The sequence below is a fragment of the Fusarium falciforme genome, chromosome 2 (genome assembly GCF_026873545.1).
Source record: "Fusarium falciforme chromosome 2, complete sequence".
In the NCBI taxonomy this organism is placed as follows: Eukaryota; Fungi; Ascomycota; class Sordariomycetes; order Hypocreales; family Nectriaceae; genus Fusarium; species Fusarium falciforme.
Window position 1 is genome coordinate 4,333,078 of NC_070545.1, and position 22,683 is coordinate 4,355,760.

At 51.8% G+C, this 22,683-nt stretch overlaps 8 protein-coding genes across 8 annotated transcripts; 4 read left to right on the top strand and 4 right to left on the bottom strand.

The window, feature by feature from the left end:
* Positions 1-259: 259 nt before the first annotated feature.
* On the bottom strand, positions 260-8,347 carry NCS54_00325600 (NACHT domain-containing protein; the record flags this gene model as incomplete). Its single annotated transcript, XM_053148837.1, has 5 exons — positions 260-478; positions 528-792; positions 1,576-2,835; positions 2,885-6,958; positions 7,020-8,347. 5 exons carry the CDS (start codon positions 8,345-8,347, stop codon positions 260-262), a joined length of 7,146 nt encoding a protein of 2,381 aa, XP_053004812.1.
* A 1,911-nt stretch (positions 8,348-10,258) lies between these two features.
* Positions 10,259-11,625, bottom strand: NCS54_00325700 (FAD-binding-3 domain-containing protein; the record flags this gene model as incomplete). The annotated part of the gene is made up of 2 exons (XM_053148838.1): positions 10,259-11,443; positions 11,515-11,625. 2 exons carry the CDS (start codon positions 11,623-11,625, stop codon positions 10,259-10,261), a joined length of 1,296 nt encoding a protein of 431 aa, XP_053004813.1.
* Positions 11,626-12,890: 1,265 nt separating this feature from the next.
* On the top strand, positions 12,891-13,805 carry NCS54_00325800 (SGL domain-containing protein; the record flags this gene model as incomplete). The annotated part of the gene is made up of 1 exon (XM_053148839.1): positions 12,891-13,805. The coding sequence occupies one exon, from the start codon at positions 12,891-12,893 to the stop codon at positions 13,803-13,805; it is 915 nt and encodes a 304-aa protein (XP_053004814.1).
* A 362-nt stretch (positions 13,806-14,167) lies between these two features.
* NCS54_00325900 (Aldedh domain-containing protein) lies at positions 14,168-15,770 on the bottom strand (the record flags this gene model as incomplete). Its single annotated transcript, XM_053148840.1, has 4 exons — positions 14,168-14,235; positions 14,286-14,805; positions 14,863-15,444; positions 15,501-15,770. 4 exons carry the CDS (start codon positions 15,768-15,770, stop codon positions 14,168-14,170), a joined length of 1,440 nt encoding a protein of 479 aa, XP_053004815.1.
* A 444-nt stretch (positions 15,771-16,214) lies between these two features.
* NCS54_00326000 (Hypothetical protein) lies at positions 16,215-17,253 on the top strand (the record flags this gene model as incomplete). Its single annotated transcript, XM_053148841.1, has 4 exons — positions 16,215-16,272; positions 16,346-16,578; positions 16,626-16,903; positions 16,956-17,253. The coding sequence occupies 4 exons, from the start codon at positions 16,215-16,217 to the stop codon at positions 17,251-17,253; spliced, it is 867 nt and encodes a 288-aa protein (XP_053004816.1).
* Positions 17,254-17,655: 402 nt separating this feature from the next.
* On the bottom strand, positions 17,656-19,134 carry NCS54_00326100 (Hypothetical protein; the record flags this gene model as incomplete). The annotated part of the gene is made up of 1 exon (XM_053148842.1): positions 17,656-19,134. The coding sequence occupies one exon, from the start codon at positions 19,132-19,134 to the stop codon at positions 17,656-17,658; it is 1,479 nt and encodes a 492-aa protein (XP_053004817.1).
* A 485-nt stretch (positions 19,135-19,619) lies between these two features.
* NCS54_00326200 (Amidohydro-rel domain-containing protein) lies at positions 19,620-20,617 on the top strand (the record flags this gene model as incomplete). Its single annotated transcript, XM_053148843.1, has 2 exons — positions 19,620-19,677; positions 19,728-20,617. The coding sequence occupies 2 exons, from the start codon at positions 19,620-19,622 to the stop codon at positions 20,615-20,617; spliced, it is 948 nt and encodes a 315-aa protein (XP_053004818.1).
* A 469-nt stretch (positions 20,618-21,086) lies between these two features.
* Positions 21,087-22,409, top strand: NCS54_00326300 (PKS-ER domain-containing protein; the record flags this gene model as incomplete). The annotated part of the gene is made up of 4 exons (XM_053148844.1): positions 21,087-21,230; positions 21,282-22,136; positions 22,188-22,304; positions 22,365-22,409. The coding sequence occupies 4 exons, from the start codon at positions 21,087-21,089 to the stop codon at positions 22,407-22,409; spliced, it is 1,161 nt and encodes a 386-aa protein (XP_053004819.1).
* Positions 22,410-22,683: the final 274 nt, after the last annotated feature.

Below are 22,683 nucleotides of genomic sequence, written 5' to 3' on the forward strand. Positions count from 1 at the left end.
TCAGGGCACTTAGCTGATTCATCCTGGAAGAGAAATTGGCATGTTGAGGATAGATACACCGATCGACTATTGTAGCAAGGGGGTTGCAGTGCGATTGAATGGCCTATGGACATCAAACAACATCGAGACGCAAGGTTCGCTATTTGTTGGCTAACTTTTCTTGAATTCATGAGTGCAATGTTAGATATTTAGCGCTCTCATGATTCTGACTCCTCTCACTCCAACGTGAGTTGCAGCATATTCCCCCGGATGTCTGGTCTTAACCACTGGCGGCGGCGGCAGCACCACCAGCGCTGCTGGAACTGGATCTCTTTTCCTCCTCGCGTTTTGGAAAATCGTAAATGGATAGTGAAGTCGTGATAACAGCGTACTCACACATCGGGCCCAGGTCCATGTAGATCCGCAGTGTGCCCACCGAGCTGGGTCGTAGACTCATGGTGTGGCTTGTAAAGACCGCCATAATCTGGCCGTTTGGGCCCTGGAGTGTTATTACTCAGTCGTGAAGCTGACATTCCATCCACAGCCACACTGTTGTCTTTCAGCCACGTCATTGGGATCGGCTGCCTCATGTTCGGGAGGTCCAACGAGAAAGTCCAGCTGTGCTTGTCCTTGCCGTGGTAAGACATCTCGGTCCATTGAACGTTGGCCGGATCACCGAGACCGATGCGGAATGTCTTGCTGTCGCTGTTGTAGTAGCGGCTCGCTTCCGGAAAGTAGCAAGCTGCGATAGGGGCTCCTCCCGCTGCTAGGGCCAAGTCTGGATGCTTCTTGGGGTTCTTTGAGATTTCGAGACTGTAGGCACAGGGACCATCGGGTACGTTGCCATAGTAGATGAAATATGTTGTGGATTATTGAAATTGATGTTTGAAGGTGAAGAAAGCAGTATATGATGACAGGATAGCTGAGATATATATATCGCACTGTTCTTGAATGCGGTGGAAGATCAACATGGCAGGACACAACAGAAATAGAGAGATCGACGCTATGAAATCATTTTCGAGTCAAAGCACTGCACATTCAGCATTTCGCAACTTGGTTTTAGGGCGAGCTGCAGATTGTAATTCGGACATGAGGTTGCGCTGAATGTCGTCGTGCCGGGCTTTTTTGGACGAGTTGAACAACACATCTGGCTAAAGAACTAACCAAACAAGGGGTATCCCACCGCTTTATTTCGTGCGCTGTAAAGATTATTGGGGAAGTAGCGAAGTGACATCAACGCACGTCCTGGAACAACGAAACGCTAGAACCGCTCAAGACAAGATGATCGCTCGGTCGCATGAAGTGCGACCGAGTGGGCCATGCCCTACTTGAACTGAATCCGATCGGATTCAAATTCTCTCAGGTGGATATTTTAGAGATGTAATAGGGAAAAGATTTCACGTGCCTTGTACCGCATCGGCCTGACCCTAGGAACACGGTTCCTCGACCTTGTTGGTAGTAAGAGATCACACTATTCCTTCACATCCCAATGATTGAAGGAGTACATGCGACGTTGTAATGTACGAAAGAGCAATCTCAATAGATTAATAAACCAGTCTAGCCCCCCTTATTCGTCCCCGTCCCAGATGATAGTACCTGCCAGAGAACTCCTCATCACTGGCAGCACTACTGGCATCCTCGCCTTCGGTATTCTCCTCAAGGCACTTGACAACTTTGCCTCTCACATCCTTGAGAATCTTTTGTCGTCTGCACGCATACTCCCAGATGCCCTCTTCCCGGCGTCTCCTCCACTCCCACTTTAGGGCCACTCTCTCAGTACACACGCCAGCCCAACTCTTAATCTTGCCCGAGGCTTCCGCCATCACGTCCGAGATCCTGCTCTGCTCTACATGCCGACCCACGAATAACCATTGCCGGATGACAAAGTCCGGGTTGCCCACGCTGACCTCAAAATCATTTGGCTGGCAAAGGTCGTAGGGCACCGTTGCGCCATTGCTCACAAGACACTTGACCGCCTTGATATGGCCTCTTGAAATTGCAGCGGTTAACGGCGTGCCGTGGTCCTTGCATTGATGCTCAATCATGTCGACTCCAAGCGCAAGAAGGCTCTCGATAACCTCGACTGAGCCCAGGCACGCTGCTTCACACAATAGATCGTGGTCTCTCTCCGCAACGACGCAAAGTTGACGGAGCTCATGATTGCTCAGGAACGGTTGGACAAGGCGCAAGTTCTTAGACATTGCCACCAATCTGCGATGGGTAGCGAAAAACCAACCACCAGGCAAGTGAGCCGTCTCCTGTGGTCGGAGGAAACGATGATCCTTATTCAATAGGAATTGCAGGTGGCGCGCAGACTGTTTGGCCAGGATCCAGTGTATGGGGGCCACTCCATCGTCGTCTGGCAAGTACAAGCTGGCCCCTTGCTCAATGCAGCGAGAGAAGGTTTCTAGTGACGACCCTGCTCTCGTCGGGTCGGGTTCAAATCTGGTCATGAAATGCAAACCAGTTTCTCCGGCGAAGTTCGTTCTCATCATGTCTTTGCAATATGGTGTGAGAAGATCAACTAGTTCCCACTGGCTTTCCCGATACGCACACATGAGTGGCGTTTCAGCCCACGCATCCAAAGGGTTTGGGTGAGCACCACAGCCGAGAAGATGTTTGGCAACTTGAAGGGAGCCGTGTTCAGCGGCAAGGTGAAGTGGCGTCTCGTTTCTATCGTTTGTCTCTTCAACATTGGCTAGGCTGCCGATCAGGACGGCGCAGGCATCGAGATTGTTTCTGGAGGCTGCAACATGAAGTGCAGTTCGACGATGCTGAGTATCTTTTTGGTCGACGAAAGCGGATAGTGTCTCGCTCTGTGAAGATTTCCTTTCGACAAAACAGCTTGACCTGTTCCTAGGAAGGGGTTAGCTGGGTTCAGTTCAGCAAGTGTTTGACAACGCACAAATTCAGTTCGGAGCTGCCGTACGTATTACGAAGCCAGTCCAACAGAACCCTGAGCGCCTCAGTGTTGCTGTATTCGACGGCCAGATGAAGAGGACTTCGATCCATGCCAAGAAAATTGCCCCCTTCTTCCAAAAATCTGTTCAACAACTTGTGCAGGAGACTGTTGAACATCGGCCGAGCGACTGCTGCTTCAAGAGCGGTCAAGTACCGGCCCTGATAGGGTTGAGGAAAGATTGTTGAGACTGTTGCACCAGCGTCAACCAACCATTGAACAACCTTGGGGTCTTGTTGGTGACAAATGGCCACAGCCAAAGGAGTTACAGGAACTTCGTCATACAGCTCAACGTCTACCGGGCATCCAAGGGCGAGGATTCTCCCACAAGCGGGAACATCTCTCCGCAGAATGGCATTGCGCATTGCGTCTGCCAATATTTTCAACGCCATTGGAGATTTGTTTGGGGAATTCGACTCTTGGGGTTCCTCAGAGGAACTCTGGAGGGTCTCAATCATGGCTGCATTTCCCGTTGAGTATGCGCATACCAGTGGAACGCATCCTCGATTGCAGACCTGATGCTTGGCGCCGAGACGAATCAAGGTTCTGACCGTCTCCAAATGTCCCTTTTTAGCCGCCAGGTGCAACGGAGTCCAGCCGTCGCGGTTTCTGGCATCGATGTTTCCCCCGCGAGCCTTCAACCACTTTATGGTTGAGAAATCATCAAATCGAGCAGCGTAGTGCATGGGAGTCTCAAGATGGTGATCATGACACTCCAGATCCGACAGCAAGCCCTGATTGAGATAGAACTCCAAGCACCCTGTCTTGCCATTCATTGCTGCCAGGTGGAGTGCGTTCCCACCAGAAAACCCTTGCCCTGCCCAGGTTCGGTCCCAGCAAGGAGACTCGTGATCAACGGCGGCGATCTTCTTGAGTATTGAATGACTGCCACAGCGAGCCGCCTCCAAAGGTGCATCAAATGGATACGACCCGCGAGCCCATGGGTCAGCTCCAGATTCGAGAAGAATCTCGGCCGTGTTGAGGGCGCCATTGCACAGGTGATGTGCGAGGGGTGATCCTCGCTTGGGGGACAAGGGTGAGCATGGATCGACACCCGCCGACAACATTTGCCTCAGCTTCCAGGCGCACGCTCCTCCCCTCCCAGTCCATCCTGCGATAAAGTGGAGAGAACCACATCCATCGAACTTCTCGTTCCTTTCTGTCATCTTCTCTAGGGCGGCGTGTTCCAAGAGAATAGCAAAGCTCCTTTCACCGACTGGGACGCCAGGAAAGCAGGCGAACTCAAACGGGGAGAGCACGTCGGCTCTTGAGTGAATATCAACACCTTTATCAACAAGCAGCGATATCATCTCTTTGTCATCGTGCAGGATGGAGAAGGCTAACAGTCGAGCCACCTCGGGCTCGCTCACTGCGATATCCCAACGCCTTACCTCTCTCGCAACGCCCAGTACCATTCTCGAGAAGTCGTGCCAGTGGGAATACCTTGATAGCTCGAGGCCTTCCAACGCCGCCTTTTGATGTATGTTAGTGACATCCCCAATACCAGCCCCAGTAGGGAACGATGCAAACGGGCGCAGGGCTGGCTGCCCCGTTTTTTCGTACTTGACCATGATGCCAAGCTCGATCAAGGCGAAAACGAAGTCCGTGAGCCAAGTCCAAGTCGATGAGCGACACGCCGGGTTAATCAGCGCACTCTTGGCCACCTCAAAGCCCACAAATGACCATAGACTGCTTGCTTCGTGGGGACATGATAGGGCATTGCCTGGCAGCATGGCTTCCAAGACTTTGTTGTCCAGCTCATTGTCCTCTCCCACAGCTCGGAGCAAGAGCAACTCCAGCGGTGACCTGCAATCCTCTATTCTTCGCTGATCTAGAGGAAATGAATCCTTGAGTAGTGCAATGCACTCAACACTGGCTCTTGTGGAAAGATAGTGCAGCGGACTCCCTGTGATGTCGTCCATGCCGTCCACCTCGATGCCGACATCTAGCAAATGCTTCACAATCTCAAAAGACCCCATTTTCGCTGCCGCTCGAAAAAGAGACTCGCCACTCTTCCAGAATTTTCGGGAGTTGCAGTATTTGAGGAGAAATAGAACAGCGTCTTTTCGTCCCCTGTTCAAGGCCGAGCAGATTGGCGTCTCTTTCCTTGACGAGACCATTTGCAACGCCTCTTGTCTAACATCGAGTTGAACAAGAAGTTCCAGTATTATTATTTGGCCAAAATTCGCAGCTGTATGCCAAATTGTCTCTTGGGTATTGTCAGACACAAGTGTAGAGGCGCCATGTCGCAACAACGCTCGGAGTGCGTCCTGATGACAGCACATGTGGACTGGTCTTTTCCCGTCTGGAGCAGCAATGTTTGCATCAAAACCATGATCTATAAGTGTATCGAGGGCATCCAGAGAGTTGTGATGTGCCGCCAAGTGGAGGGCGGTCGAATCTTGATAAATGAAGTCCTCGTCCAAAAAGTTATCAGGCTCAAACCGTTGAATATGAAATCTAGCAGATTTGACGAGCTCAGATCGGTTGCTTTTCAGGAACTGGCTCAGTTCGAACACATCATTTCTCTCGACCCATGAAAAAATGAAATTAAAAATCTCATCATCGCTTGCCTCGCTTGTTGGCTGGTATGTTGACACTGCGCCGAGGGACGCTATTTTCATTCTTGCCGCCCAGTTAAGAGTCTTGTTGTACAATAGTGTCTTTGGCGTGCTTGTCGTATGTGTGTCTGGAGGGCCGAGAGCCTCGAGAAGCTTTAAAACTGCTTGCGAACTGATATCGCGTAACTTATACCCCATGGATTGCATTTCCTCGTAGCGTTGTGCAAAGCAGGCTAGGTCCTCCTCTTCAACATTGATACCAGTCTTGATGAGCTCCGCGGCAATCTCAAGCTCAGGCCCAAAGGAAGATGTAAGCGCGGAAAAGGACAAAGACGAGAAACTTCCTTCCCAGTGACCTGTGCAGAGCAATTGCGTCTTGGCTCCAGCTTCAAGCAGGACTTGGGCAGCCTGGAGTCGTCCTAGAGGTTGATCCATCTCGTAGTGTACATTCAGAATCCGCACCGCATACGGCTCAGGAAAGTCTCTTCCAAAGGAAAAAATCCCAAGGCCAGCGATCGCGCAGTGCAGTGGGGTGCCGAACTTGCCCTTGAAATCCAAGTCTGCGCCTTGACTGAGTAGATGACGACAAAGATCGGGAATCCCCAAGATAGCCGCCATGTGCAGAGGCGTGAAGTCTGGTCGAACGAGATGAGAGGGGTGGAAGGGCATGCAGATGTCCCTGAAACTCGGTGTCGGACTCCACGTGTCATCAAAAAACATTTGGCGGGCTATCAACAAAGAGTGAGCCGCAAGTGTTATAGCCCACGTGCAAAAGTTGGGGGTTTTGTGAACCTGAAAAAGGTCATGAATGCGCTCAAGGCAGCAACCTTCTCCGGCCTCGCGTACATAGGACAGCCAGTGCGTCGCTGCATGCCTGTAGAAAGGACGCCTCAAGTCTCTTTTATATATGGCTTCACTCATCTCGGCTGTTGTTTCTGGTAGCTGCTCTTTGTTCTTGAGGGTGAGGTAGCCGAGGCAGAGAGACGCGAGAAGTTGGCAAGCCTTTTGCCGAGAGACACCGTACGCACCGAGTGTGGCATGCCTGAGGCATTCGTCTTGGAGATATTCCTGCACGGAAAAGTGTGAAAATTCAATGCCAACTTCACCGCCGTCCTCAGTGTAGTACGAACTCTTCCTTGTTCGAATAAGGCTGCCGCACAATCGGAGAATTTCCCCTCCATCCACGATATCCTCATCTACAAGTTCCTCATCATCATCTTGGAGAGAGACGGCCTCGCATATTTGTCGGAGGTTGAGGTGTGCATGAGGAGGGGAACTGATCAACAACAAGGTTTTCTGCACTAGCTGTTTGCTTTCTTCACCAGAGTTGTTGATCCTGGTCAAAATCTGCTCATAGGTGGCAAAGAGCGTGGGTGGTAGCTTGTCCAATGCCTTTCGCCGAGCCCTATCCGTAGGAAGTTCGCAGAGGTGGTCCAGCTGGCAAGCCACCCACCGAAACCTGAGCTCCCCTATTAGCGTCGAATACTTTAAAGAGGGTTGGGCTTGTTTTATGTACTTACATTCCTTTGGCCCCTTCAACTAGCCTCGTCATGATCACGTCCTTCAGGGCCAGATCGCGGAGTCTCAGCTTCTTCGACTCGATGCGTTGTTTCAGTTCTGACGCCACGTAAAGTTGGATGTCTTCAGTGTGCGCTTCGATTTCGATATTTTGGAACTCGTTCCCCAAGATCTCTCGAATAGGAACCTCGTTCCTACTCAATAGTGCTATGTTGAGCCCTTCATCAATATGGGATGGGAGGAGGGCTGCAAGGGATTCCACAGTTTCTTCGACCAGCTTGCCGCATTCGTCCAATCCATCAACGATGATGTATACTCGATCAATCAAGGAACACATTCTTCGGAGAACCTTGATCAATTTCTTCGTTGACGGCCCTGACTGAAGTTGACGTTCAGATGTCAGTTCACGGTAATATTCCTCCAAGACCAAAAACGTCTTCTCATCCTGTCGAGCGAGCTGAGAGCAAAGCGAGGAGAGAATGGAGACGGGACCCTGAGTTTTCTCGTCTCTGTAAATACAGAAGAAGTATGCCATGGCCGAGAATGGATTGGCTACGTTCCTCTGGAGACACTCGTCAATCATGGCAGCTGCGAGGACCGATTTGCCAGCGCCCGGGATGCCGCTACACCAGATTTTCGACCCGGGTGTGGTATACCATTTCTCAAACTCTGGTCCTTCGGTGAGCCAGAGACCTGTGAGACTGTAGCGTAGATTTCTGTTGGTGTCGAGCTCGGAACGTGGGTTGGCCTTGGTGAAGAATTCAAGCACTTTTTTTCTTTTCTCGTCTAGGCGAATGCTGATCTGAATATCATAGATCTTGTTGACAGTCTCTTGTATGTGGCTGATCCTGGAATTGGCATCTGACTGCCGGGAAAGGAGAAGCCTTAGATTGCTCAATGAGTCGGCTTCTAGCGCAAGTTTAATGGTCTGCTTGTGGCGTCGTACATCCCGAAGAATCTCCTTTGTGTCGGATGAAGAGAATGGCCATGCCAGACGACTTTGAAGTCTCTCGATGCGTGAAGTAGAGCCAAGGTCCGACTGCGTGTTGACAAGACCTTGTTCTAGTCGCCTGAGAAGCTGTTGGCAGTCGTGTAAGTGGTGTGGTTTGAGGTTTGACGTCTGTTGGGTACCATCGGAAGACTGCGTCTCCTCCAACTCAAAGGCGACAAGCGACAGGTTGTGTAATACAAGAGAAAGATTCTTGACTTCGTGAGAGATGTCCTCGGCTTCCTTTCGTGCGCCGTTGAGGTGCTTGGTGGAATAGCGAAACACGAGGTCGGCGACTGCCACCAAACCCGCAATACTCGCTGAGATGGAAAGAGGATCCATGCCCACTCTGGTATGTAAGGGAGACGGGTCATGGGAAGGTGCTGGGCATCAGCAAAGATAGGGTAAAGCTTCGTGTCGGAGTTGAATGAGAGAGACGAAGATATGATAGAGTCCCTGGTGGTCAACGCGTGTTAATGTAGGTGCCCAGTGTGCACATGGATTCGAGTCCAACAGAGTCTACTGTCTGCCTGCCCGGCAAGAATTGCTGAGCCAAACAATCAGAGAACCCGGCGCCAAATCTCCGTCCCAAATTACATTCCCAAGTTCAAAGCTATGCATGACCATCTACTTGTTCACTGCGCCTTGTGCGTCTCAAGTCTAATGCATGCTGGCCTCACCTCCATTTGACTTTGAATCAATCAGCCGGACAAAAGAACCAGGGTAGCACAACTGAGGCATACTTGGGGCAGCCATATCGCTCAGAAAGTCATTCCCGATGCAGCCTTGAATGGGCTTGCAGCATGGTGTACATCATAAGCGGCCACAGCTATGCGGTGTAGACCAACGTTGGGGGGGGGATGAAAGAGTGAAAATAGAAAACATCCATTGGGAGATGCATGTCATTCAGACATGACTCTACTCTAGTATTTGGTTTTTCTTAATTCATGTTCGTCTAGTCGCCTCCGTAGGTACTCCCCTAATTCCAACTGGGAGTTCCGTCTTGGAAAAAGAACGGTTACGCCTCACGGGAGCCGATGTAAACTGCTGGATTGTTGTTCGGCCGAACGAGGCGGTGGCTTGCTGAGTTGGCAACGCAGCTGTAGACTTGGCAAATGCAGTATCAAGTGCCCACCTGACCTGTTTTGCGTTGCATCAATCTTTTCAGGGGGGTGTTTTTTATGTCGCCCTGTAAATGCCTCGTGTATGCCCACCACCACGCTATGCACACAGCCCCGAGGCTTCCTTTCAAGGGTAACGAAGATCGGGCAATGAGTTCGCACCTACTTTCACCAAGCCCCCTGGTCGAGGCAGAAAGCGCTGCCCCCATGGAGGAGCGAACCATTTTGGACCACGAGAACCCGTCCACTCCCTCACTAGATCCGATCAACTCTACGGGAGAGCAGACGCCACAGCCCAAACTCGGGTGTGTGGTCCTTATCCTGCTGTCACTATCCCTGTACTCTACAAACCCCGATGCCGGCGTCGAATCTCGTCAACGCGAGGGCCCCCACGGTCGAATGCCACGACCTTGGCCACTCTTCTCAGCAAGACCATAGGAGTCTGCTCCGTCGTCGTATTCGTCGCCTCGCTAGGACAATTCCTAACACGTCGTGCTTTGACCCGAGCGATTCAGGGCATCACACTCGCCGAGGTGAGCATCATTGTTACTATTGTCTCTAATGAAGAGTCCCCAAGAGATCGTCCGACACAATAGAAAGAGATACAGTTATCAATACATGAGGGCATTAAAACTCAATACCCGCAAAACACGGTAAGCCGAGGTGAGCATGAGAAGTGCACACTACGGGTCGGTCATCTATTCAACTGGGACCCCGAGGACAATCGTATTGGCCCTGTATTTGGAAGCGTAAGTATTCAATATTTGAGCCTTCGCTGTCTTATGCTCTCTGATGACGATACAATGCCCTGCCTATCCTACCATCAGGTTTTCCAATAGGGGAGCTACCATCACCGATGACAAGGACTCTACTCACTTGCTGAAAAACCATGGATCTCACGACAACTGAAATTTCTGCGAGATGAGTTCGTGACTTTCTACAGACTGATCAACCCGTCTGAAACTCCGCTTGGACAGAGCCCAGTCATGTACGCCCACCGCGGAGATCAGCACGATCAGAATAGATACGAGGTCTCGTTTATCCAGAATAATACTAGGTATATTCAGGTGTTTATCAAGATGATGTTAACTTTGAAAGAGATAGCTGGCAAAGTAGAGCGAAGCCTCGTTGGCTACTTCTTCAGCTTAAACATTTCATCCAGCCTCGCGTTCGTCAAGGCTATCTCATCATGTCCAAAAAGCCACGGCTGGAACTCCCTACCGCTTAAACTATTTGGGTTTGCCTTGTCCAGCGCCTCATCCATTTCCTCGTCGCGAGCGCTAGCCGCCATCGATGCAAACGCCAGATCCCGGGCTTCTTGCTCAGGTCCATCATGCAAATGCCAGACACGGCTCGAGTCTCGAGTCGCCTGCTGCACCCGCTCGGCTCGCGGCTTGCGGATGGCCTCGTACGCACGCATGAGAGCTGGGATATCGGACGTGTCTTTGGCGCGAGCTAGACATTCTGCGAGGCATGCGCCATCCTCGATAGCCTGTGCTGCGCCTTGAGCTAGGAACGGCACCATGGCATGGGCTGCATCCCCCAGTAGCACGACTCTGCCGTTTTCACTGACCCAAGTACGCAAGTTAGGCAGGTCGGCAATCTTCCAGTTGAGGCAGCTCTGAACCTTGGACAGGACCTTTTGGATGATTGGATCAAAGTCTTTGTAGTGTTGGCGCATCTCTTCTAGGTTGCCGGGCTCGTTCCACTTTCCAGGCGTTGCGAGACCACTGGGGTGAGACAGGACAAGGTTATACATGGCACCCTGACGGATGGGATAGGCCATAATGTGGTGATTAGGCCCAATCCAGCAGTTGGCGTTGATGTCCGTCATGAGGTGGGAAATATCCGGATCAGCAGACATGATCTCGACAGGGACGGTTGCGCGATAGGAGCAGTTGGCCGCTGGGTTTGGCTCGACGATTCTCCCCAGAAGCGCCTCCCGGGTCTTGGATCGGATGCCATCTGCTCCTACCACCAGGTCGGCCGTCAAAGTCTCCCCGTTTGCTAGCTTCACGCTTGGGTCATGAACGTTGACCGACTCGACATAGCAACCAAGGCGGATATGGACACCCAACTCCTTTGCGGCTTCAAAAAGAAGCCCTTGGAAATCGGCTCTATGGATGAGCCAGTAAGGAGATCCGTACTTTTCTGAGAGGTGAGGGTGCAATGGCGTCGTTCCCAATAGTCGCCCCGTCGCGTATCTTTTAAAGGCAAAGTGCTGAGGCCAGACAACCTTCTCCAGGAACTTGTCTTTGAGACCATAGCTGCACAATATCCGGCTCGAGTTGGGAGGGATCTGGATACCAGCACCAACCTAAGGCACGGGGTCGTTAGCTTCGAGTCTGGGCCTTGGAAAAAGGAGCGAGGAGCTGCATGTGTTCTCACCTCGGATAATGCTGGAGCTGCTTCAAGCACCGTAACCTGATGGCCCTTTTTCTTGAGAGCGATTGCGGCCCCAAGACCTCCAAGGCCTCCACCGTTGATGATGACTTTCATATTGCAAACTGTGATGTCTATTCGACTGTCAAGCTGTGGATGTATTGAAGTTGATCCGTGTGTCAGAAGGCCGTGGAATGGTCAAGTCGCGGAGCCTCTTATCTGTGGCAAGCACACATCAGAGCGGATATGAACTCAGCACTTTGCTCAGATGGAAGAACCACAGCTCGTTCTTTGCCGTTCGATCAAGCTTTTTGCCCATCGCCCCGGATGCTTAGCCGCAACATGTCATTGACGGAATCTTTGCCGCCATTCCCCCACAGACGGAAGCAATTGGTTCCGAACGCAATCCCCGCCAGCCCCGAAATTGGCCTCCGAGTCTGTACTTTCCAAGACTTGGCCACGGGGGTTTGTTAATTGGTTCCGTGATTATCGTTCTGCTGTGGTCATGCCTGCCTGGCCTGCCCTTGGGATACTGGCTGCTATACCATCACAAATTCTACGGCCTGGGTGCTGATGCAGCTTGCCCAATCTTTCTCAATACATTGTTTTTCTGCGCGTGATGTATTTTTCCATTCATGGTTTTGGTCCAAAGTTGTACAGCTAAGTACGACCACTATTTAGCTGGGTGATATCGTCTAGTTCCAGATACTTGCCAGCAATATCCGCAAACTGCAGACCGAATATATCCTGTGTGGTCATTCCCTCCAACTCATCTGTGCTTTTCTATTGAAGGCCGAAATGATACATGTTATTATGGTCTCAAACTATGTCTTGGTTCTGTTGACGCATGGGTTTGACGTTTGGAACCGGTACCGGATCACTCAGAGGCTGCCACTGAGCCGCTGTGTTGCAGATTGTGCTTCAACTTGTTCTCGGCTCTAGTCATAGGCGACGGTCCGAAATGGGGTATCCTGTAGTAGGTGAATATCTTGCAAGGCAGGGCAAGGAAGGGAATACTGATAGACGGAGGCTAGACGACAGAGCTACCCCACAAAGTGTCGAGCATGCGGATCTGCATCCGCCGAGCGGACCCTGGATTGCAATTCACCCCCGCAAATTGGTTTAGCGGATGATGGCCAAAGCACTCTCGATCCTAATGCGGGGAAACCTCTCCTCAGAGAAAGACAGAACAGCTAAGGGATGTTAGGTTCTTGGACTTGATGGGAGGAGCGAGTCCAAGGACGGACAGTATAAAGCTAGGCTATGCTCCGCGACTTCAGGGTGTTCAGCATCCAGCATCGCGTCCTGCTATACCTTCCCCCTTTTCACCAACTCAATCTCACCTCGTCTCAGCCCCAAGCCACACCTGGCCCCGGTGCATTATGTCCGCCGTCAAAGAATTCACATATCAACCCCTTGCCGATGGCATGCTCTTCGGCGAAGCCCCTCGATACCACAATGGCCTCTTGTACGTCAGCGACATGATTGGCCGCACCATCTACACCATCAACCCAAAGTCTGGCGAGAAGACCGTCCTGGCCAAGGTTGACCAGCAACCCAACGGCATGTTTTTCCATCCCGACGGGTCGCTCATCTACTCGTCCATGTTTGACACCAAGCTCTATCAGCTCAAGAATGGAAAGACGACGCTCTACTGCGATCTATCCGAGATCATGACCGGGTACTGTGGAGACATGTACATCGACAATGTGGGGAGGGTCTACCTGGATGATACAGGGGCTCGAGTCCTCCACGGGGAGGACCCCTCGCCTGGTCGCCTCATCATGGTAGATACGGACCGTACTGCCAAGGTTGCTGCAGAGAACCTGGTCTTTCCGAACGCGTTGGTAATCACTGACGATGGGAAATCTCTCTTCGTGGCCGAGACGTTTGGGCAGGGGCTATTGAAGTTTGACGTGGGGCCTGGAGGCGAGCTGTCCAACAGACAACTCTTCTGGTCTCCCTCTTCTCTACCAGACTTTGCTGAGAAGGAAGCTGCCGGGAAGATGGTCAAGATTGACGGCGGATGTCTGGATGCCGAGGGCAACATCTGGCTTTCCCTGCTGGGCTACGACCAGTTCATCCGCCTCGACAAGCGGGGCAACATCAACGCTCGAGTTCGTGTGAGCGGACATGCTACAGCGTGTTATCTGGGAGGGGAGGATGGAAAGACATTGTATCTAGTGGTCAACCAGGTCCCGGATGGCGAGAGCATCTTTACCGCCATGGTTGCTAAGAAGACGACTTGTGCGGTTGGCTCGGCGAGGGTAGATATTGGCGGTCCACGTCAAGAGTGAATATTGAATAGTCATATATCCTGCTGAAATACCTCGTTAAGCTCCCATAACCGTAAGATTGATTCCTTAAGACATCGTTGTGAGCCGCGATACCGCGACTGCGCGAGACAAAGTGCCCCTTGTCTATTCCTATTTTCCTTTCTCTGCTTCTATTTTGTACTATTATTGGTAATGAGAAGGTTCGTGGAGGATCAATACCCCCTTTCCAAGAAACATCGATGTTGTAGCTAAGCAGCACCTTGACACGTATATTCGGCTGGTCTGAGGGAGAAGCATTATGTGATAGAAGGCAGCCTGATCTCATATTCTCTTGTCGTTGCACGAAAACCCTAGCGTTGGAAAATCTTCCCTGCATCTCATATCTAACAGCAGCTACCTAAATCTTCATCCGTCACTGTAATAGTCTTCAGCTGAGTAAACTCCGAGATTCCTATTCATGGTTAGCCAGAGGCTCAAGTGGCAATCGGGATTGCTGCTTACCCCATGGGACTCCAAAGCGTCCCCAGCCACTTTCCTTTGTTCCACCGTGCGGTAGATGTGCCTCGTCGTGAACCGTCATGGAGTTGATGTGAACCGCCCCCGTGTCAAGACGCCGAGCCACCTCGATGCCTCTAATAACGCTGGAAGTAAAGATACTGGACGATAATCCGTAGTCTGAATCATTCGACAGATCGATAGCCTCTTCGAGCGTCGTGAACGGCACTAGAGTCACCACAGGCGCAAAGGTTTCCTGACGCCAGATGGGCATATGCTGCGTGACCTCGGTGAGCACCCGCGGACTCATATGAGAGTTTTCTATCTCGATGCCCTCCCCAAAGAGGAGCTTGGCGCCTCTCTCGAGTGAGTCTTGCACAAGCACTTTTACCTTAAGAACGTGCTCTGCAGAAGCCCCAGGCTGGACTTGTATCTTTTGTGCAGCCACGGCTAGTTTCTCTGAGAATTGCTCCATGACTGAAGCGTGGACGATGATCCTCTCGGTAGACATGCAGATCTGGCCATGCTATAGTTTTATCCGTCAGTTTGTAACAGGTGGCCTGACGTTCCATTTTAAACTTACGTGGGCGAACGCTCCTGTGGCCGCAGCCTCAGCAGCCTTGGTCAGATCTGCATCTTCAAGCACAATCTGCGGCGACTTTCCACCCAGCTCCAACAGTACAGGCTTGCAGCTCTCTGCCGCTTTGGCGGCAATGATCTTGCCTACGGCGGCGCTCCCTGTAAAGTTGACCTTTCTCACGCGCTTGTCACTGATGAGAGCGTTAAGCACCCCTGGTACATCTTCCCTCCTATGCTGTACAATGTTGAGGACACCAGGAGGAAAGCCGGCGTCTCGAAACAGAACCCCTATATAGTTGTGCACCAGGGGCGTCATCTCGGAAGCCTTGAGGATGGCGGTGTTGCCACAGGCGATTGGGGTTGCCACCGCTCTGATGCCGAGATAGAGGGATGCATTCCAAGGTGCGATGCCTAGCTGGACACCCAACGGCTCTTTGATGACCATGGCATAAGAGTTTGGCTGCTTGCTTGGGAGGAGAGTTCCAGTCTCGGAGTCTTGCGCGTGGACGGCTAATTCCTGGAGAAGGTCGATGGAGCTCTGAATGTTGATCTGCTGAATGACAAAGTCATCGATGGGGATTTCCACCTGCTCCGTCAGACTCGATTATCGACAAATTTAAAAATTATAGTGCTTCTTCTTACCTTGAGTATGCTTTCTATCTCGCGCCTCCGCTCCTCGAGAAGCTTGGCTGCCTTGAGCAACAGGTCTCGACGCTGCCATATCGTAGTGCGACTCCACTGGGCGAATGCTCTGTACGAGCTCTTGACGACGCGATCCACGTGTTCTGGTAAAGCTGCCGAGGCAGAAATGGATTTTCCAGTCGCGCTGTTGGTGACTAGAAACTCGACGTTTGTGTGGACGGGCTCGTTATCGATCCATAGAGGTACTCTGTTTTCGCTGTGTGAATTCATGGTGAAGGCTGGTGCGTCTACTTGGACTGGACTGCATATCAGGTTGAACTGAAGCGTTTTATCGCGCTTGGTCGGTTTCTTTAAATATTTGTCTGTCGCGAAAAAGTACACCAAACCTCCGTGAAAGGTACGCCCCAGGTATGATTCTAGCGTACCTAATCAAGAACTTCTGCTCAGTTTAGGTTTACCATTAGGGAGTGGGAGTAACAGCTGTGATGACAGGTGCGGTAGATTATCCATCGCATCTGCCGAAAAAGGCGGAGGTGAGTGATGGCGGCGTTCTAGAGGCGGGAGTAGATCCGCCGGGCGTCCGGCAGCATAGCCGCTTCCGTTCATCTCGACTGGAGACTACCTTGATACATTTATTAGGCATGTATAACCCTTGCCGTACCTGTAGTTGTTCATGGGTCCAACCCCTGTACGTTGACATTTGTATTCATCACCATGCTAGGCGACTTCCCCTTGGGCGGTAAGATTGTGGTCATCACCGGCGGTGCCTCAGGTACGTTCTTCACTCAGCAACTACTCATAAGTAAAAACCAAGAGTTGAAGAATCATTCTCACGCCTTGGATAGGCATCGGCCTCGCTTTTGCCAAGTTGGCTTTGACAAACGGCGCGAGGGTCATCATCGCCGACCTTGCCCTGTCACCAGCAGCCGAACCCCTCGTGCGCAACGACCCCAACGTCCGCTTCATCAAGTGCGACGTCCAAGAATGGGATAATCTTGAAGCTTTGATTCCCTTCGCTGAGAAGGAGTTTGGTGATGTTCCAGACGTTTACGCCGCCAACGCTGGTGTTGGAGAACCTGTACGTGACACCCCCTTTGTGTCTTTCTCATGGTCTGATTTTCCAAGGAATGGTCGAGTTTCTGGGGTGACCGTGAGACTAAAAGATATGCCGAGCTCGACATCAACCTCGGTCATCCCATTAAGCTCAGCCGCATCGCAATCCGGGCATGTCTCCGGAAGAACAAGAAAGGCGTCGTCATTGTCACATCATCCATCGCAGGAGTCAATGGCCATTTCGCGACGGCTCTCTATGTTGCAAGCAAGCACGGAACGATTGGACTTATCAAGAGTCTGGCCAAAGCTGAAACCGAAGCCCAGGTCAAAGTTGTCGGAATCTGTCCTGGGTAAGTGTTTATGAAGTAACCAAGTGTGAACTGATCTAACCTGTGAATTTAGACTTGTCGAGACGCCTCTTCTCAAGAGCATTATGGAGAGCCAAAACGGAGATGAAACTGGCACCGTCCTGATAAAGCCGAGTGAGATCGCCGAGAGGATGAAGGACCTGATTGAGAAGGGAACATACCGTGGGGGAATAGCTCTAGCGGTGGCCAGGCCAGGAGACGCGACCATTGTGGCTGATGGATCGACCAGTTTGCTCGAGGATCTACTACCTTCTGATCTGGAGGTTATGAGAAAGATTATTGCAGCTGAGAGGGGAAATGGTCCCGGAGTAGATGGGGGTAAACAGCTATGATGACAAACACCCCACCGAATATGAACGAAACTGCCTAGATCCGATGAGCCGCAATTTAGACCTAGGCATGCCTTGTTATTTCAATTCTATCTCAATGTAGCAGCTTCGTCCAGAATATTTCATTGAACCACGGCCAATTGTCATGAATCATGAAGCTGCGCCGGGCGAAGCGCCTGGTTGCTCTTTAGCTTTGGAATCTCGCAAACATGATCTTTGTGCCCAGTATCACGGGCAGGGTCTTTATCCAGTGTGGTTAACGCACGGGAAATTCTATCGAGTCATTTATACGAATCTGTGAATAACAAAATTTTGCTACTTCGACACTACTATTGAACATGACATGTTGAAGTACGATCACTGCTTCTCCTCGGCTGCCTATCAGCCTTGAGTCCCAAACGCCTATCACACCTTGGCACCACCAGAAGAAAACTCAAGTCCAGCAGTGATGCTCGCATGCCTTGCACGCCACAGGTCGTAAATGTAGTTTGTGCGGCCCTTCCAAGGGCCAGAATCTCCACACTTTGGCATGCTCTTCTCGGCCTGCTTAACATATGTCGCGTTGAGATCCCAAAGCGGCCGCGGCTGGACATTGCTGGGAAGCCGAGGGACAGCACTTGACTTTCCCTTTTCCTGAAGATGCTTGAGAAGACGGCAGATGAGACGTGCTGTAACGTCGGCGCCGAGAGTCCACGAAGCGTTGACGTAGCCTATCATAATGGCTAGGTTGGGCACGTCGCTCAGCATGGATGCCCGCCATGCAACCTTGTCCGAGAGCTGGACGAGTTCCCCATCCACCATGATTTTGATGGCCTCGCCGACTTTGAGCTTCAGGCCGGTCGCGGTGACAATGATGTCTGCCTTTAGCTGCTTACCCGAAGAGAGGATGATGGCATCGCCTTTGACTTGGCTGATGCGGTCCGTCACCACGTTTGCATTGTCCTCTCGGATAGCCTTGAAGAAATCTCCGTTAGGGCTAAAGCAAAGTCGCTGATCCCATGGTCGGTAGAGAGGCGTAAAGTGAGGGTCCATGGGGACATGTGCCGGGAGCTGCTCCCCAACCCAACGCTGAAGCTTCGATCTCGCAGCGCGGGGAAACGCGCGACAGAGGTAGAAGATCATGGCGGTCGACCAGATAAATGCCCAGCGGCTGAGCTTGAAGGACCATAGCTCCGGTAGCATGCGATGGAACCACGAATTGCCGGTGCTGTTGTCGATGGACAGGATATACGTCGGGCTTCGCTGCAACATCGTCACCTGCTTCGCCTTGCTGGCCAGGTTGGGTAGAAGTGTGATGGCCGTGGCGCCGCTGCCAACGATGACAACCTCTTTGTCGGCGTAGTCCAGATTCTTGGGCCAGAACTGCGGATGAATCACTTGTCCGTTGAAGCTGTCGAGGCCTGGGATCTCGGGTGTCCGTGGCTCCGTGTAGTCGTAGTAACCTGTGCCCAGGATCAGAAACCGCGCCCGGTACTCGAGAGTTTGACCCAGGTCGGTTTCAACCACTAGACTCCATGACTGGTCCGACGAGTCCCAGTTGGCAGAGATAACTCTGCGCTTGAACTGCATGTGGCGATCAATCCCCTCCTTTTCAGCCGCGTTGCGCAGATATCGCACGATGGATCCCCCATCAGCAATGGCACGCTTTTCCACCCAGGGGAACCAGCTGAAGCCAAAGCTATGCAGGTCCGTATCAGACCTGATACCTGGGTAGCGGAACAAGTCCCAGGTGCCTCCGAGGCTGTTGCGGCCCTCGAGGATCGTGTAGGTGAGATTTGGGAGCTTCTCTTGGATGTGGTGGGCGGCGTTGATGCCGGATATTCCTGCACCCACGACGACAACGTCATATACGCCGTCTAATTGCCGAGCTGACTTGGTGTCCATATTTGCGTGTGTGAGATGTAAGGATGCTTGGTGGGGATGAATGCGTGAATCAATGGCGAGTCTATGCCTGGTAGTAGAGCATGGCGTTAAAATAGGCCGATATCCGGCTCTCATCTAATTGGTTTTGCAGTTTTTGCGGATGTTGATCCGGATACTGTTGTCAAGACAGTCTGGGGAAGCGATTGCCGGTAGAGTTGTGGTCAAAAGGGGAAGAGTCGCCACACTATCTAACCTTGCGGATGAGCATCCGGGGCGGCTGAGGCGGAAACACCATGTCTGGATTTCAAACCCGCGGAGAAATCTGGCAGAAATCTGGGGAAGCTGGGGATGTGTTCCGGCTTCTCGGGCTCGGTGCGAGCGAGTGAGTCTACAAATACATGGCCGGGATATGCCCTGGTAATGACTCTATCTCACTGCAACTCAAAATCTTCACTCCACATTTCAGAACATCTATCACTTGTTATCGACAAGGATCTATACTCAACATGGCTTCTAACAGAATCGACGTCCACCACCACTTTGTCCCCGACTTTTATCGTCAAGGTCCGTTCTCTGCCACGAACATTCGCCGTCCTAATCTCACCCCCCTCCAGCTGTCATCTCCTCTGGCGGAGACCCTTCAGGTTGGTTCGTACCTGATTGGACCCCAGAGTCAGATGCCGCCGTCAACGAGAAGTTCGGCATAGATGTCACCATCCTGTCGCTGACTGCCCCGGGTGCCTGCATCCTCAAGGACCCGGCAGCATCGGCAGAGCTCGCCCGCAAGGCAAATCTGTACGCTGCCAAATTGCGAGACGATAACCCCAAGAAATACGGCTTCTTTGCCGCTCTACCGAACCTTCTTGATAAGGAGCTGGCCCTTGCCGAGATCGCCTACGCCCTCGACACCCTCAAGGCGGACGGTGTGACCTTGTTTACCCGTTACGGGACTGATAATCACTACCTGGGCCATCCTGATTTCAAGGATATTTGGGCTGAGCTCAACCGCCGTTCCGCCGTCGTATTTGTCCACCCTACCCATCCTGTCGATACGAGTCAAGTCAGTGGCCTTCCTCAGCCAGTGATCCGCTACCCCTTCGAGTCCACCACGACCGCTCTGGACATGATTTACAACAAGACTGTCCGCAATAACCCAAATTGCAAGATCATTCTCTCTCACGGAGGCGGTGTGTTGCCCTACCTCATTGGAAGACCTGCGAGTATCCTGCCCAAGTCTAAGGAAGAGCTTGACGAGTTTCTGGAGGATGCTCGGAATTTCTATTACGATCTAGCCGTGGCTGGCTCGGAGAATGTGCTGCGGGTTCTGGAGAAGTTTGCCAAGCCGGGACATCTCCTCTATGGCAGCGACACGCCTTATGCCAATGACGGGATTATTGATTTCCACACGAGTGGGCTTGATTCGTACAAGTTTGAGGATACGGCCTTGGTTAACCAGATTAACCGCGACAACGCTCTCTCTTTGTTCCCCCGTTTTAAGAATTGAGAGCGGAACTTGATCCGGGGGCCGCAGAGATTTGGATGTATGGTTCAGACAGTATCCTATAGTTTAACAAATTAAACGTCGGCTATCGTGTGGAACAAATTTACGGCAGTTGAATTGCACGTTAGAATTGTGCTTGAGTGCTTCTATGTTTCGTCATCAGTTAGGGTGAGGTGAAGTGCATATTGTCGTCTGTCTGAAATTAATGGCAAGTGAACCAGTGCTTCTCAGTCCCAACAGCAGAATAACACTCACCTCGTCCTAGTTTCATGCGGATCAGCTTCAGGTTACAGCCAGAAATGCGGAAATTGCGTGGCGGATACGTTCCCGCGGACTGCCAGGGCAGCCTCGTGTATAAGAGGCCTAAGGATCTCATCATGGCATTCCCCCTGACCTTGTCCATCACTTATTCTATCCCATCTCGCAACCCGTCTAGACTTTCCTCTTATCTGTCTCCAAGAGCCCTGCAACAATGCCCAATACTAAAAGGACTGTTACCAAAGCCTATGTCGTCGCCGAGCGAGGCGGACCATTTGAACTCAGAGATGTTGTGCTCGACGGACTGCAACCAAATGAAGTTCTAGTGGAGGTCAAATACACCGGACTTTGCCATACGGTACGTTACCTAGATCAAATAGTGGACTTGAAGACTAACATGCAGCTCTAGGATCTTGTTGTTCAGCAAGGTGGCATGCCAATTGGGGGATATCCAGTGGTGCTCGGCCACGAGGGACTCGGTACTGTACGAGGCGTCGGATCAAGCGTGTCTGACAGGTCCCTAAAAGAGGGCGATACGGTTGTGCTCTCATTTCACTCATGCCGACACTGTCGAGGGTGCCTGGAGGAACGATACGGTAGCTGTTCCCAGATGACTGAGACCAACTTTATCAACCCTGGACGTAAGAGTCCCGGAGCAACTTCACCCATCTCACTGCCCGACGGTACAACCGTGTTTGGCCAATTCTTTGGACAGTCATCCTTTAGTAAGATGGCGGTTGTCTGCGAGAACTCGGTGGTCAAGATATCGGCCAAGCCCCAAGACCTGGTCTTCCTGGCTCCCCTTGCATGCGGCTACCTGACAGGAGCAGGAACAGTCTTGAACGTCCTCCGGCCTCACAGCAACAGCAAAGTCGCAGTCCTAGGCATGGGTGCTGTCGGTCTCTCTGCCATGCTTGCAGCCAAAGCGATCGGGGTGGAGCATCTCGTTGCAGTCGATCTTGTTGATGAAAAACTCCAATTAGCCAAGTCGCTAGGAGCCACGCATATCATCGACACGAGCACGGGACAGGGCCTCAACGCTGCCATCAGAGACAAGTTCCCGGATGGGATCGACTACATCATCGATACGACAGGAGTTGCAACTCTCCTACAGGCGTCTGTCCAGGCGCTCTCTCACGAGGGAACGCTGGCGCTGGTGGGTGTCCCACAGCCAACAGCAACAATTCAGGTCAATGCGTTGGACCTGTTGCTGTCGTGCAAGCGCATCGTCGGAGTCATCGAAGGGTTCTCTAATCCTCAAGAAGTAAGTCTCCCTACTTGCCTGTGATATACTCGATGGCTCATGTGACAAAAGTTAATCCCGGAGCTGCTCAACTTATACTACAGCGGCAAATTCCCCATCGACAGAATTTCGAAATGCTACCCTGCGGAGGATCTAAATAAGGCGATTCAAGATCTCAAAGCAGGACGGGTAAGAAATCTACCGCTAAGCACTACGAATGTGTGATATCTAACGGGTTGTGTATTGCAGGTCATCAAGCCGGTGTTGTCGTGGCAGAATATCAGTCAGGACTAGCCGCCATCATGTCCTGATCTCCATCCCGGCACTCATCTAGGCCAGTAACTGCCGTGTCACCCCTGTATTCACGTCTTCTCGGCTCGGTGCCGTTGATACTGGCTTTGGTTGTTGGCCGGATATGCTTCCGCCCCTAGCGAGGTACTTGCGGAAGCATAGCCGCTAGCGCCAGGCCAGCCACGGACAAGTCAGCTCCTCCAACCGAACGCTCCGGGACATGGATACTGTACTTGACAATGGGCTGTGCAGTAGGCTAGATCCTGGGTATGACTGG